General features: G+C 37.5%; 2 protein-coding genes across 4 annotated transcripts in view; one reads left to right on the top strand and one right to left on the bottom strand.

Annotated features, from left to right (window-relative positions):
- The window catches only part of P2RY12 (purinergic receptor P2Y12), a 49,955-nt gene extending 42,987 nt beyond the window's left edge, over positions 1-6,968 (top strand). For 2 of the 3 annotated variants that reach the window (XM_055411626.2, XM_088839808.1), the window contains exons 2-3: positions 3,392-3,556; positions 5,240-6,968. In XM_055411626.2, coding sequence (XP_055267601.1) covers positions 5,262-6,281 — 1,020 coding nt within the window. In that variant the 5' untranslated portion in view covers positions 3,392-3,556; positions 5,240-5,261 and the 3' untranslated portion in view covers positions 6,282-6,968. The remainder of the gene's footprint in view (positions 1-3,391; positions 3,557-5,239) is intronic. The other variant, XM_088839812.1, reaches the window with a different exon arrangement.
- Positions 1-12,908, bottom strand: part of MED12L (mediator complex subunit 12L) — a 378,565-nt gene that overhangs the window by 84,851 nt on the left and 280,806 nt on the right. The window lies entirely within an intron of this gene.

Raw genomic sequence — 12,908 nt, forward strand, 5'->3', positions numbered from 1 at the left:
AGTCTATGGAAGTCTAGCCATCCCCTTTCATGCTAGCCCACTGCTATCCTTGCGTTAAGAAGGTCACCTCCCTGTAAACTGAGTTCTGAAAATCTTATCCTCCAGATAATCAGTTTTCTTTCTTCAGAAAATATCTCAAACTCACAAAGGCTTAATTGATTTTAACAGCAATTAGGGGGATACACATCCAAAAACTCTGGAAGGCTTGTTGCATTGATACTATATAAATTGAAAGATGTTCCTTAAGTCAAATGTTCTGAAAAGGGAAAACTGGAATTAACTGGTCTGATGTTAGTCATCTTCATTTCTTTAAAATAAGTGACTAGAAATGTTGCCAAAACTTGTGTGTGAGTTCATAAGGATGTGACCACGGTGGTGAGATTTTTAGAGCTGTGAACTCTCCTTTCACCTCCAGCCATTATTTATTTCAGCTGAAGCATTCAATGGACCATATTATTCTGTATAGAACAGAATAAATTCAGGTCAATGTTACAGCAGGAATAAGCCTTGGACTGGTAGAGGAGAATGGGTGTGCACACTGAGGGGAGGCTATGCTAAAGAAGAAGGAAATTAGCAGCAGCTTCTCAGTAGTATGACACCTGACCTGGAGTAGTTTTTTCTAAATTAAGAGAATCAGGGACTCCTAGATTTGTAAAGGAAAGCTTTGTACGATAATAGCTTATAGTCTACAGTATGGCCAAAATGAGGCCTTTATCCAACAAACTCAGAGCATCCTAGGAGCTTTATGGCTGTCAAGTGGATTAATTAAAGATACCACTCCTCTGCTTTCAAGCAAAACATGCAAGACAAGGGATGACAAATAACTGGATCACCAGAGATAGTAATCTTTTGTTTTTTTACTAAACATCACAATCCCAATACTCCTTACTTTTGGAATTTATCTTATAATATCTAACCTAAATTTCTACATTCTAACAGGTAAAGCCAAACTAGATGACATGAGAACCGCCTTAAAATGCTTGTGCTCCATCAGAACGTTCACTAATGTCAACACAACTGCATTTCAAAACCATAAGACAAGAGAACTAAAATAGCATTAAGAGCTAATCCAAGGGCATCATTACCTCTTCATCTCCTCCTTCACAAGGACCACAGGTTCCAACCATTTCAGAGCATGGCCCTCTCCAATCCCAGTAATTCTATTTGAAGCAAATATGTATTTTCAGATAAACAGACTACCTTTAGTAGATGCAATTAAAAAAGAAACCAATTAAACCATGTGTATATAAAAATTCTAGGGTATACAGAATTAGTTCACTTTTCCAGTCATCTTCCAAAGACAAACAAAACACTATCAGAGAGGGTTCACAGACAGGTGTGGTTGCAAGTTAAAGTCAGAGGAGAGATAAAGCTAATTTAGATCAAGAACTGGAGCCTTTCATTTACCCCTCAACTCCCTAGTCACAGCACTATAGAAATCTGGAAACATAAATGAGTTAAGATACTGAAATAGTGTTCCTTTCGCATGGCATATTAATTTGTTGAAAATAGTCAGGATTTCCCCTGCACCCCCACCCCAAGCCTTGTTTCATCCAAAGGTCTTAGAAACACTTCACAAACATTCCTTAAAGCTGACAATCAATCTGGTGTAAAGGCAAGTATGACTCCTATTTTCCTAAAACAAGTATTCTATTCATGGCATTCACCTCTCACTCTGGGCCTCGGTGCGGGGGAAGGGCTGTGGAGGCAGTAAGATGGGGAAGATATTTAACACAGTGGTCACCGGTGCAGGCTCTAGAACTAGAGAGCATGAGTTGGAATCGGGTCTCTAACTTCGCTGCTCTGTTCCTTCGTTTTCATCATCCAGAGAATAGAAACAGGATGATTATCTACTAAACGGAATAGTTAATTCATGACAATATAAGAAACCAAAAGTGGGTTATCATTATTCTGAAGCGTATGTGGCATAAAGCTTTTTCAAAAAGTATGCTCTCTCTCTAAACCAACAATTTTCCAAGAGTATATCATCAAACCGACGTCTAGATGACTAACAGATGGGGACCATGACGTGACTGACATTTCCGACTGAAATTACCCAAATCCATAGCTTGATTTCAAATCCATAATGCCAACAAAATGCTCAGCTAGTTTAAATCAGTGGCCTTCAACCCTTAAGGTATATGAGCATCACTCATACAGGAAACTACAGGTGAGGAAACCATAGATGAGGGCTGTATCTCTGAGTTCCTGAACCACCGGGGCTAGAATGGTGCCCAAGAAAGTGCATTTCTCATGACTCCTCAGGTGACACTGAGCTGCTGTTCTATACTTTAAAAACCATCCTTGAAGATCATCTAATCTACACTGAGACAGACACACTCAAAACTCAGAAGAAATAAATAACCAAAAGACATATTTACAACAAAGACACTTACCCAAGTGGATCTGCTGGTAACAGAAGGACATTATAGTTCGAAACAGTGTGTGAGTGTGTACACAAGCGTGAATATCCACAATATTTATATAAAGGTGATAGTGAATCTCCTCACTGAATGATTATTGTTTTAGTTGCAAAGTCATGTCCGACTCCTTTGCAACCCCATGGGCTGTAAAGACTTCTAGGCAAGAATACCGGAATGGGTAGCTATTTCCTTCTCCAGGGGATCTTCCCAACTCAGGGATTGAACCCATGTCTCCTGCTTGGCAGGCAGATTCTTTACCACTGAGCCACCTGGAAAGCCCTCACTGAACGATATATTTCTCCAAAAAACAAAGGCAAAGTCAAAAGAAATTTGTTTAAACTATACTCAAGACAGGCATAAAAGTCCTATATAATAAGCCTAGCAATGGGATACAACTGTTTTTTTCTTTCTTAATGTAATTTTAGAATCTTCAATTTTATAATGGGAGGAAATTGTGTCGCCTACAAAGAGCTGATCAAATACAGGTTTAAAATAATGACATTATTAACCAGGAAAAAAAACAAAGAGCAAGAGACCTAACATCCCTAATGAGCACACATTACGAGTTAATGTGATTACCTGTTAAAAGGCAATAGATCACCAGTGTTGGGCACAATATGTTTTCAGGTAAACAACCATCTGACAAAGCAAGTCTGCAGCCTTCTCCAGGAAGCAGACATCAGTAGGCTTGATCTCTTGGACTTATCATTTGCATGGGAAATAACCCAAAGAGCTCACAAATCATCAACTCTATGGCAGGTTTCAGTAAAAAGCCACAGGATTTTAAATTGCTTTTTAAAAGATGACTTCTCACCCACCATGCCCCATATTTCCCAAGGAAATAAAAGCAGAAGTCCTAAAAGCAGGCCAGACGGAAATACAGTGTCTGCACAGCCCTGAGTCCACGGCATCTGAAGGTAATTTCTGATTGTGAAGTCTTCTTCCTCTCTCCCCCTATTTCTCTCTAGAACACTCAAGACCTGACTGATGAAACCTCAGCAGATTCTCTATCATAAAGAGTGTGAGAAGCTAAACTAAGACATTAAAAGGAAAATAACAGATGCCACTCTACAGCCTGTATTAACTACCACTTACTGGATACATTCAAACCCTTCAGAATCAAGAGTAACCAGGTAATTTTATATCTAGAAGTATTTGACAAGCTTATGTATTTGCACTATGATGTGTATTTTTTTTTTCAAGTTTTCTTAAGTTGGAAACCTTTAATAGCAGTATCAATGTGAATACTTAAATGGAATATAAACTAAAATACAAGCTGCATTAATGATGCTGGAGATAACCACTAACTTCTTCATTAAAAATAAATTATACAGAACATGGAAAAAAACCAAATGGTCTTACTTATTTTATCGTGAGTATAAAATGAGATTTTCTCATTAGGGGGAGTTAGGGGGAGTTGAAGTTCTTCATGTCAAGAATACTTGATAAACAAGCAACAGTTTATGAAAAATGAACATTCTCAAAGTATAATTTCCAAAACTATCAGGACATAAACAAAGAAAATGGCAGTAGCAAGTAAGGTTAAGTCGGTTATCTTCTATCAAATTCTAGGGTTTATTTAGTCTTTTTTTAAGTTAAACTGGTGAGGAGTATGACGTAAACCTTAATTTGTTTAATGTTCAATAATCAAAGGATGGAAAAAAGAATTTCATTGACATTTGGGGGAACTTAGAAGTTTTTCTTGGTATTGAGGTATCTGTGCTTTAATATTACCATGTCTTATATTTAGGAATAATATTTCCTTTAGAATCAATTCCATTGGTTTTTGATAAATTCAAATTTTACATATTTCATCTTAAATTTCATAACTTAGATGCCAAATAATATATTCAAGTTAATATATTCAAGTCAAGTGTTAATTTCCTTTATAGCTGCCTATTGTGGTATAAAAACCTATGGATCCAGGCAAGGACATGATCTTGGTATTTTATTTTAGTTACCATTATACACTCTATAAACCTAGAAAGTATGCCTGGGTATTTTGAGGAATGCCATCTAATGACTACATAGAGAAATCATTTCCTCATTTTTTTTAACCATTTAAAAATTTTTCCCTGAATGTTAGTCAAGAAAACATAATGAAACCTTAAAATTTACTAAGCAAAGCTGGAAAAGAGATGCACATGGGTTAAAATATTTGCAGCCAAAGAATACTCTGTGAGGCTGATTTTTGAATGGATGACAGAGCAATACAGAGGCAGAAATACATTCCAATTATAAAGGGAAAAATTCGTTTTCTGCTTTTAATTTAGCAATAAATTTTATACAAGTGATTTTATACAAACTTCTTTTCACTTTTAACTTTAAAAGTCTACTACGCAATTATCAGTCATTTCTCCTTAGAACCCTTTGAAGGTACTAGAGAAAATGAAGTCCAAGAGTAAGGACTGCTATAGGAAAAGTGACTATGAATAAAAACAACAAAGTCAGAAGGTAAGGAAATTAAACTGGAGAAGAATAAAGCATAGCCTAAGTATTTTTCTTCTAGTTTTTATATATATGCACTTTTGCTTACGATCAAAAATGTTCTATGAGGCAAACATTAAAAAAAATAAGAAATACAAAGCAACCACATCTTTATAAAATGTTCTTCAGACTATTTTACTGTGCAAACAGAATATTTGCCACTATGAAATATTTTGATTTAGTTTTTCTGTGTTCTTTCCTAACTGCCCCAATGAGGATCAGGCACCTCAATTTTTAGAGAAGTCTCTCCAAAAACATTACCCACAGAGATGAGGACAAAATCAGATAGCAGGCACCTGAAAATAATCATTCCCTCCGTCCCCCTCTAGGTAGCAGAGAGAGACACGAGCCATGGACAACCTCACCTCTGTGGCTGGGAACAGCAGCCAGTGCAGCAGAGACTACAAGATTACCCAGGTGCTCTTCCCACTCCTCTACACTGTCCTGTTTTTTGTTGGACTCATCACAAACAGCCTGGCAATGAGGATTTTCTTTCAAATCCGCAGTAAATCCAACTTTATTATTTTCCTTAAGAACACAGTCATTTCCGATCTCCTCATGATTCTGACTTTTCCATTCAAAATCCTCAGCGATACTAAACTGGGAACAGGACCTCTAAGGGCCTTTGTGTGCCAAGTGACCTCCGTCGTGTTCTATTTCACGATGTACATCAGTATCTCATTCCTAGGACTAATAACTATCGATCGCTACCAGAAGACCACCAGGCCGTTTAAGACGGCCAACCCCAACAATCTCTTGGGGGCTAAGATTCTCTCGGTTGTCATCTGGGCATTCATGTTCTTAATTTCCTTGCCTAACATGATCCTGACCAACAGGAGGCCGAGTGACAAGACTGTGAAGAAATGCTCATTTCTGAAGTCAGAGTTTGGTCTGGTCTGGCATGAAATAGTCAATTATGTCTGTCAAGTCATTTTCTGGATTAATTTTCTAATTGTCATTGTATGCTATACGCTCATTACCAAAGAACTGTACAAGTCATATGTGAGAACAAGGGGCGCCGGCAAAGTCCCCAAGAAAAAGGTAAACATCAAGGTTTTCATTATCATTGCTGTATTTTTTATATGTTTTGTTCCATTCCATTTTGCCCGAATTCCCTACACCCTGAGTCAAACCCGGGACGTCTTTGACTGCGCTGCTGAGAATACTCTGTTCTACGTGAAAGAGAGCACACTCTGGTTAACGTCCTTAAATGCATGCCTGGATCCATTCATCTACTTTTTCCTTTGCAAATCCTTCAAAAATTCCTTGATGAGTATGCTGAGATGTTCCAATTCTGCATCATCTCCATCCCATGACAACAGGAAAAAAGGACAGGACGGCAGTGACCCAAGTGAAGAGACACCGATGTAAATAAACTGAGGTAATATTTCAGTCTATTAGGGTATGGAACTCCCCAAAGGCAAGCACTATGCGGAAAATACTAACACTGACCAAGAAGTAGCTGAGTTAGTAACAATAACTCCTGAAGCAAGCAATAAATAGAAAACTACGAAAGCAATTTTCATTTATTTGTCCAGTACTGAAAGCAATCTTAAGAAGCAGAGAAGTAACCTAACATGCAGCTGTGTACCAAAACAAACTGCATCCAATCACCGTACCACATGCAAAACTACACACAGGTTGTGATACGTAGAGTTTTGACAAAATGGGTAACCATATAATAATGTATACTGTAATTTTTAAAAAATACATCGATCACAATCCTATTATGAATTTATTATAACAGCTAAGAATGATAAATCTGATAAAATCACACTAATTATTATATATTAATATATGTATATATACTTATACATGCTTATATATATATATATATATATATTTTGCAGTCCCTTAACCAAATGCTGACCTATGTGATATTCTTTATAAAAATTTAAGTAATTGAGACATGCAAAGAACAGTAACTACTAACTTTCAATTATGAGGAAAAACTGAAAGGGATTTAAACTAATTGAAATGGTAACTGATCAGACTAAAAGGTTTTAAAACTACCTTCTCAAGAAAAACAGCAGAAATAGCAAAGTTATTAAAACAGAGTTATTTTACAACATTCAAATACCAGGAACTTATGAATATTTCCTTAACAGCACAGAAACTGGTTTACTCATATTTTGATAACTTTAGTAAATACAGTTCCATCATAGATACTGATCTCTATTAACTAGCTTCTACAAACTGCCTGTGATTTGGGCTAATGAACATTTCCCCTATGAGAAAAACAAATTAAATATGATTATGCAGTTGAACAGTATGAACATTAACAAGAAAGTGATGAAAATGTTGGGAATTACCTGTTTGTCATTTGTGTATATAATAAATAATTTACATTAAACTCTAAAACATACTTTGTTGGAATTTCTTTGTTCAAAGTTATGAGATACTATAACTCATATTTTCCATACTCCTATATCAAATGAACCTATTTAAGAAAGGATAGTTGCCAATACTATCCTTTATATTACATGCTATTAAGCAAAATCTATTTTGAAGGTGATAACTCATGTCAATTAGTTCATTGTTGTTATTGCTGTTTAGTTGCTAAGTCATGTCTGACTCTTTACAATCCCATGGACTACAGCACACCAGGCTCCTCTGTCCATGGGATTTCCCAGGCAAAAATACTGGACTGGGTTGCCTTTACCTTCTCCAGGGTATCTTTCCAACTGAGGGATCAAACCTGCTTCTCCTGCATTGGCAAGCAGGTTCTTTACCACTGAACCATCAGGGAATCCAATTAGTTCATATGTAAATGAAAAAATAGGTCAAACTTTTAATGCTGTCAGATTCCACACAATCCACATTTTTTTAATGTAAACAAAACATACATCGCACTTGGAAATGGGCATGATTTATCGATTATTTATGATCCTCAGAGGTGACTCCCAAATACAAGGCATAGATATCAATATCTAAATATAATCTGAGAAGAAATAAAAAGGATTAGCTGTAGGAAAAGGAAGTTCACTGAATTCCAATATAATAGATTCTATTCTACTAAGTTAAATTTCAGTACAAAGCTGAGCTCATTTAACTCTCTAGATGGTATCTATTCTAAAGCAGCCACATTTCCTTCTCTGGCACTTCTGCAAGCAAGCACTGGATGTCAGTGGAGACGCACACAGAGACATGAATCAAAAAAGATGCATATTCGACTTACTGCTAGGGCAAAGGCAGTAGCCATTTCTGCCAGAGAGACCAACGCAATTCACTCTAATGTCATATGAGCAAACTCATTCTGTAAGAACACCGGGATATTTGAGCTGGAAAAGAAACAAGGATCAACAAATCTGACTACCTTACTCTGAATAAGGGTAACATAAAGGGCAGATGTACTCCTCAATCTAGCCAAGCCAAGGGTAGATTGGCCACGGATTAGAGTTGACCACGTCATGCTGCCAGGGTCACATTAGGTGTCGAAAGGCTGCAAGGCAGGCAGAGATTTCCTGAATAATCTTTCATTTGGGATTAAACTCATTCACTGAGATGATGATTTCAGTAAGAGAAAGAACCAGAAAAGCTAACGGTGATACAATACTTTTACAAAACAATCAAACAAGCAAACTTGTTCAATGTTTGGAATTATCTAGGTTATTATACATAATATGAAAATTTTATGTTAAACTCTAAATCATACTTAAGTTGAGATATTTTATTCAAATATATTAGAAGCATATACTCCTTTATCAAATATCAAACTGAACCCATTCAAGACAGATTAAGAGATCACTATTTATGGAGTACTCATTTTACACAGAACATGTCACTATCTCTAGCTTTAGGAATTTTAATATACACAATATATCTCTCATTTCACAATAACTTCAAAGAGAGAGAGAGACACCAAGTTTTGTAGATACAGATTCAGAAGATGAGACAGACAAAACATAGTCTTGCCCATAAAAGTGGCTAAGAAGTCCTAATGATGCTGGTTACTGGCATTTTCTCCCAGTGGTTTCTTATATAAATAGTCTAAAGCAAGTGTGACAAATTTTAGCCTGCAAGTCAAATCTAGACCAGCACCTGTTTCATACAACCTGTGATTTAAGAATGGTTTTTACACTTTCAAATATTTGCAGGAGGAAAATTGGAAGAATAAAACTTCACACTGCATAAAGTTGTATGACATACAAATTTCAGTGTCTGTAAGGCTTTATTAGCACACAGCCACAGCCACCCAGGTTTTATCTATGGCTGATTTCCTGCTACAACAGGCTGAGTAGTTGTGACAGACTGACGGGCCACAAAACCTAAACATTTACTACCTGGCTGTTTAGAAGACTGACAGCCCTGCACTGGAAACCTAAACTTCAAAGAAATGCCCTGCATAAAGAAAGAGCCCTCTCTTCATGCATCGCAGTGTTTCAGCAGCTTTGCACTGAAAACACCCGTAGGTTCCTTTGGCTGATCTAGGTCATAACGGTTGGCTGGTAACATGCAAAGTGGAAAGTGGGATTACATTGATGCTGGTGGGAACAAAACATGCAAATATACTTACAAGCCAATAAGAGAAACAGCCTAACTTTAAAAAAACAAATAAATAAGTAAAAATGGGTAAGGGGCAAGAGAAATCAATTCCTGAGAGAAATACAAATAGATATTAAGAATATTAAAAGATACACACCCTCATTAATGAACAAGTTTATGTTTACGTGGCATGGCTTTCTTCACCTGTAAATTTAGAATTGATTTAAAAGATTTTTAACAATTTTGTTGGATAATCACACTTGATGAGACAAAAAATGAGCACAATCTTTCCAGAAAACTTTTTAAAATAGCATTCAACATTTCAATGCATATCCTTTGATCCAGAAATCCCACTTCTAGGAAACTTTCTATAAATATATGTTAGAATAAATACATAAAAATACATGGATTGGTATTTGCTCTACAGCATGTTTTTAATAGAGAAAAATTGGAGGGAAAAAAACCTTAAATGCCCCAAAGCAATGCCTTATCTAAACTAGGATAATTTATATAGTATAACCCTTTAAAAAAAACTGTTAGTAAATCTTCATATACTAACATGGAAAGAAACAAAGATCCAATATATCAATAAATGTAAATATATACATACACACATATACATATTTGCACACACACTGGTGATTGCAGCCATGAAATTAAAAGACGCTTACTCCTTGGAAGGAAAGTTATGACCAACCTAGACAGCATATTCAAAAGCAGAGACGTTACTTTGCCAATAAAGGTCCGTCTAGTCAAGGCTATGGTTTTTCCAGTGGTCATGTATGGATGTGAGAGTTGGACTGTGAAGAAAGTTGAGCTCTGAAGAATTGATGCTTTTGAACTGTGGTTTTGGAGAAGACTCTTGAGAGTCCCTTGGACTTCAAGGAGCTCCAACCAGTCCATCCTAAAGGAGATTAGTCGTTGGTGTTGGAAGGACTGGTGTTGAAGCTGAAACTCCAATACTTTGGCCAGCTCATGCGAAGAGCTGACTCATTGGAAAAGACCCTGATGCTGGGAGGGACTGGGGGCAGGAGGACAAGGGGATGACAGAGGATGAGATTGCTGGATGGCATCACCGACTCAATGGACATGAGTTTGAGTGGACTCCGGGAGTTGGTGATGCACAGGGAGGCCTGGCGTGCTGCAATTCATGGGGTCGCAAAGATTCGCACATGACTGAGCGACTGAACTGAACTCAACTTTCACTTTTTACTGTTTATTAATATGCCAATAACTGAATTCTTCAAACTTCTGTTCCTTTTATAATAAAATTATGAAACTGGATACTAGTATAAATATTTCAGATAGTAGTGTAAATTTATTGCCTGTTTCCAATTATACGTAGAGATTTTATAATACCAAATTTATTTATACACATGGATCACTACAGTAATGTTAAGCTGCATAATATATTTTAGATTACTACCACCTTGGGTTAGGGCTTCCCTGATAGCTCCACTGGTAAAGAATCCGCCTGCAATGCAGGAGACCCTGGTTCGATTCCTCAGTCAGGAAGATCTGCTGGAGAAGGGATAGGCTACCCACTCCAGTATTCTTGGGCTTCCCTGCAGTTCAGCTGGTAAAGAATCTGCCTGCAATGTAGAAGACCTGGGTTTGATCCCTGGGTTGGGAAGATCCCCAGGAGAAGAGAAAGGCTACCCACTCCAGTATTCTGGCCTGGAGAATTCCATGGAGTCCATGGGGTCGCAAAGAGTCGGATACAACTGAGCAACTTTCACTTCACTTCACTTTCACCGTGAGTTAATTCAGTGTGGGATTTTAAACACTTTCATCTAATCTGGGAAAGTACCATGGTATCCTTCAATGGGAAGTAAAAGGCTCTTCTATGAGTACAGGAGTTACAACTTTGACTTTCATTTCAATTGAAAGCAAATACTTCCTCATCTTTTCAATTATTTATATGGTACTGGTTATATCGACAGGAACTTTATACTCTTGAGTTTGATCCAAAAGACAATTCCTAAGGTGACAACAAATTCTTCATTTATTTCCATTTGGCAGGCTTCTAATTTCTATTACTTTTCCTTACATATTTAAGTCTCTCCTGATCATACTGCTGTGAACCAATTTACGTTTTCAACTGAGTACCTCACTTTGAGACAAAGAGTTTCACAAGTCCACGAAAGTGGATTATACCTCCTCACTTAGCAGTAAGAAACACCCAGCTGAAAAACTCCAGAATTTGATAAGCACTGCCACACTCATCCTGTCCCTGGCAGTCAGAAGAGCAAGGGGCTGGTTCCAAGCGGGGGACTCTGAAACCAAACTGTGTGGGTCTGCAGAGGGCTTCAGCTGCAGGACTTTGGGCAACCTGTTAATGTCTGCGATTCCATTTTCTCATTTGTAAAATGGAAGGGATCTCCGAGCTTGTTGTGGAACTCATGTACCCCTGGGGCGGATTCATGTCAATGTATGGCAAAACCAACCAATATAATATTGTAAAATTTTTTTAAAAATTTAAAAAAAAAAAAAGAATTCAGTTCAGCCGCTCAGTCATGTCCAACTCTTTGTGAACCCACTGACTGCAGCAGGCTAGGCTTCCCTGTCCTTCACCACCTCCCGGAGCTTGCTCAAACTCGTATTCGAGTCGGTGATGCCATCCAACCATCTCATCCTCTGTCATCCCCTTCTCCTCCTGCCCCAATCCCTCCCAGCATCAGGGTCTTTTCCAATGAGTCAGTTCTTCACATCAGGTGGCCAAAGTATTGGAGCTTTACTTCAGCATCAGTCCTTCCAATTCAGGACTGATTTCTTTAAGAAAGACCACATAATCACTTAGAACAGTATAGCTAGTGTGATTTCACTGGTATTGACTAAATTCCCTTTGAACTTGATGAGATTTTAAATGTTTTGTTTAGGAACCTGCCAAACCAGAAAAATTTCTAGGACTTTTCATGGTATCCTCTTTGATTCACTCATTTAGCGGGCTATCCCCATAGGTATATAGAGGGTATTCCATTTCTAATTTCACTTAACAAGAAACTTACTAACATGAACCATTTGACAAGTGTTATTTAAAGCACTTGGCAAACATTCAAACATTTTATCCCCTTAACAACCCAATGAAGCAAATGCTATTATCTATTTTCATTGTTATGAGGGGGCAATGGTTTCATAGACAGCATAAGTAACTTGACCAAGGTCACCAGAAAAGTAAGCTGTAATATAAGGAAATGAACCCAGGCACTCTGGCTCCTGAGCAGTGCTCCAGTCCCATCTCAGCCTCTCAGGTGCAGCGTCAAGGCAAGAGGACCCTCCCCCAGTGGGTACCAGCACTGCTGTGAACTAAGAGACCACTGGCTAACACATATGAAGCACACAGACATAAAGGAGTCTGTTGGATATTTCCTAAGGTCAAACATTTTGAAAGCTACATTTAAGAGAAGACACTTCTGTAACTCTAGAAATGTCATCTTAAATCAGTTCCTCTTTTGACATTTCCCACAGTTTGGCATTTTGAAATTTGACCAAAAAGTGATTTCCAGTTTTCAT

This window comes from Moschus berezovskii, chromosome 1 (genome assembly GCF_049115385.1).
Source record: "Moschus berezovskii isolate FMDL1 chromosome 1, NW_MosBer_1.0, whole genome shotgun sequence".
Classification (NCBI taxonomy): Eukaryota; Metazoa; Chordata; class Mammalia; order Artiodactyla; family Moschidae; genus Moschus; species Moschus berezovskii.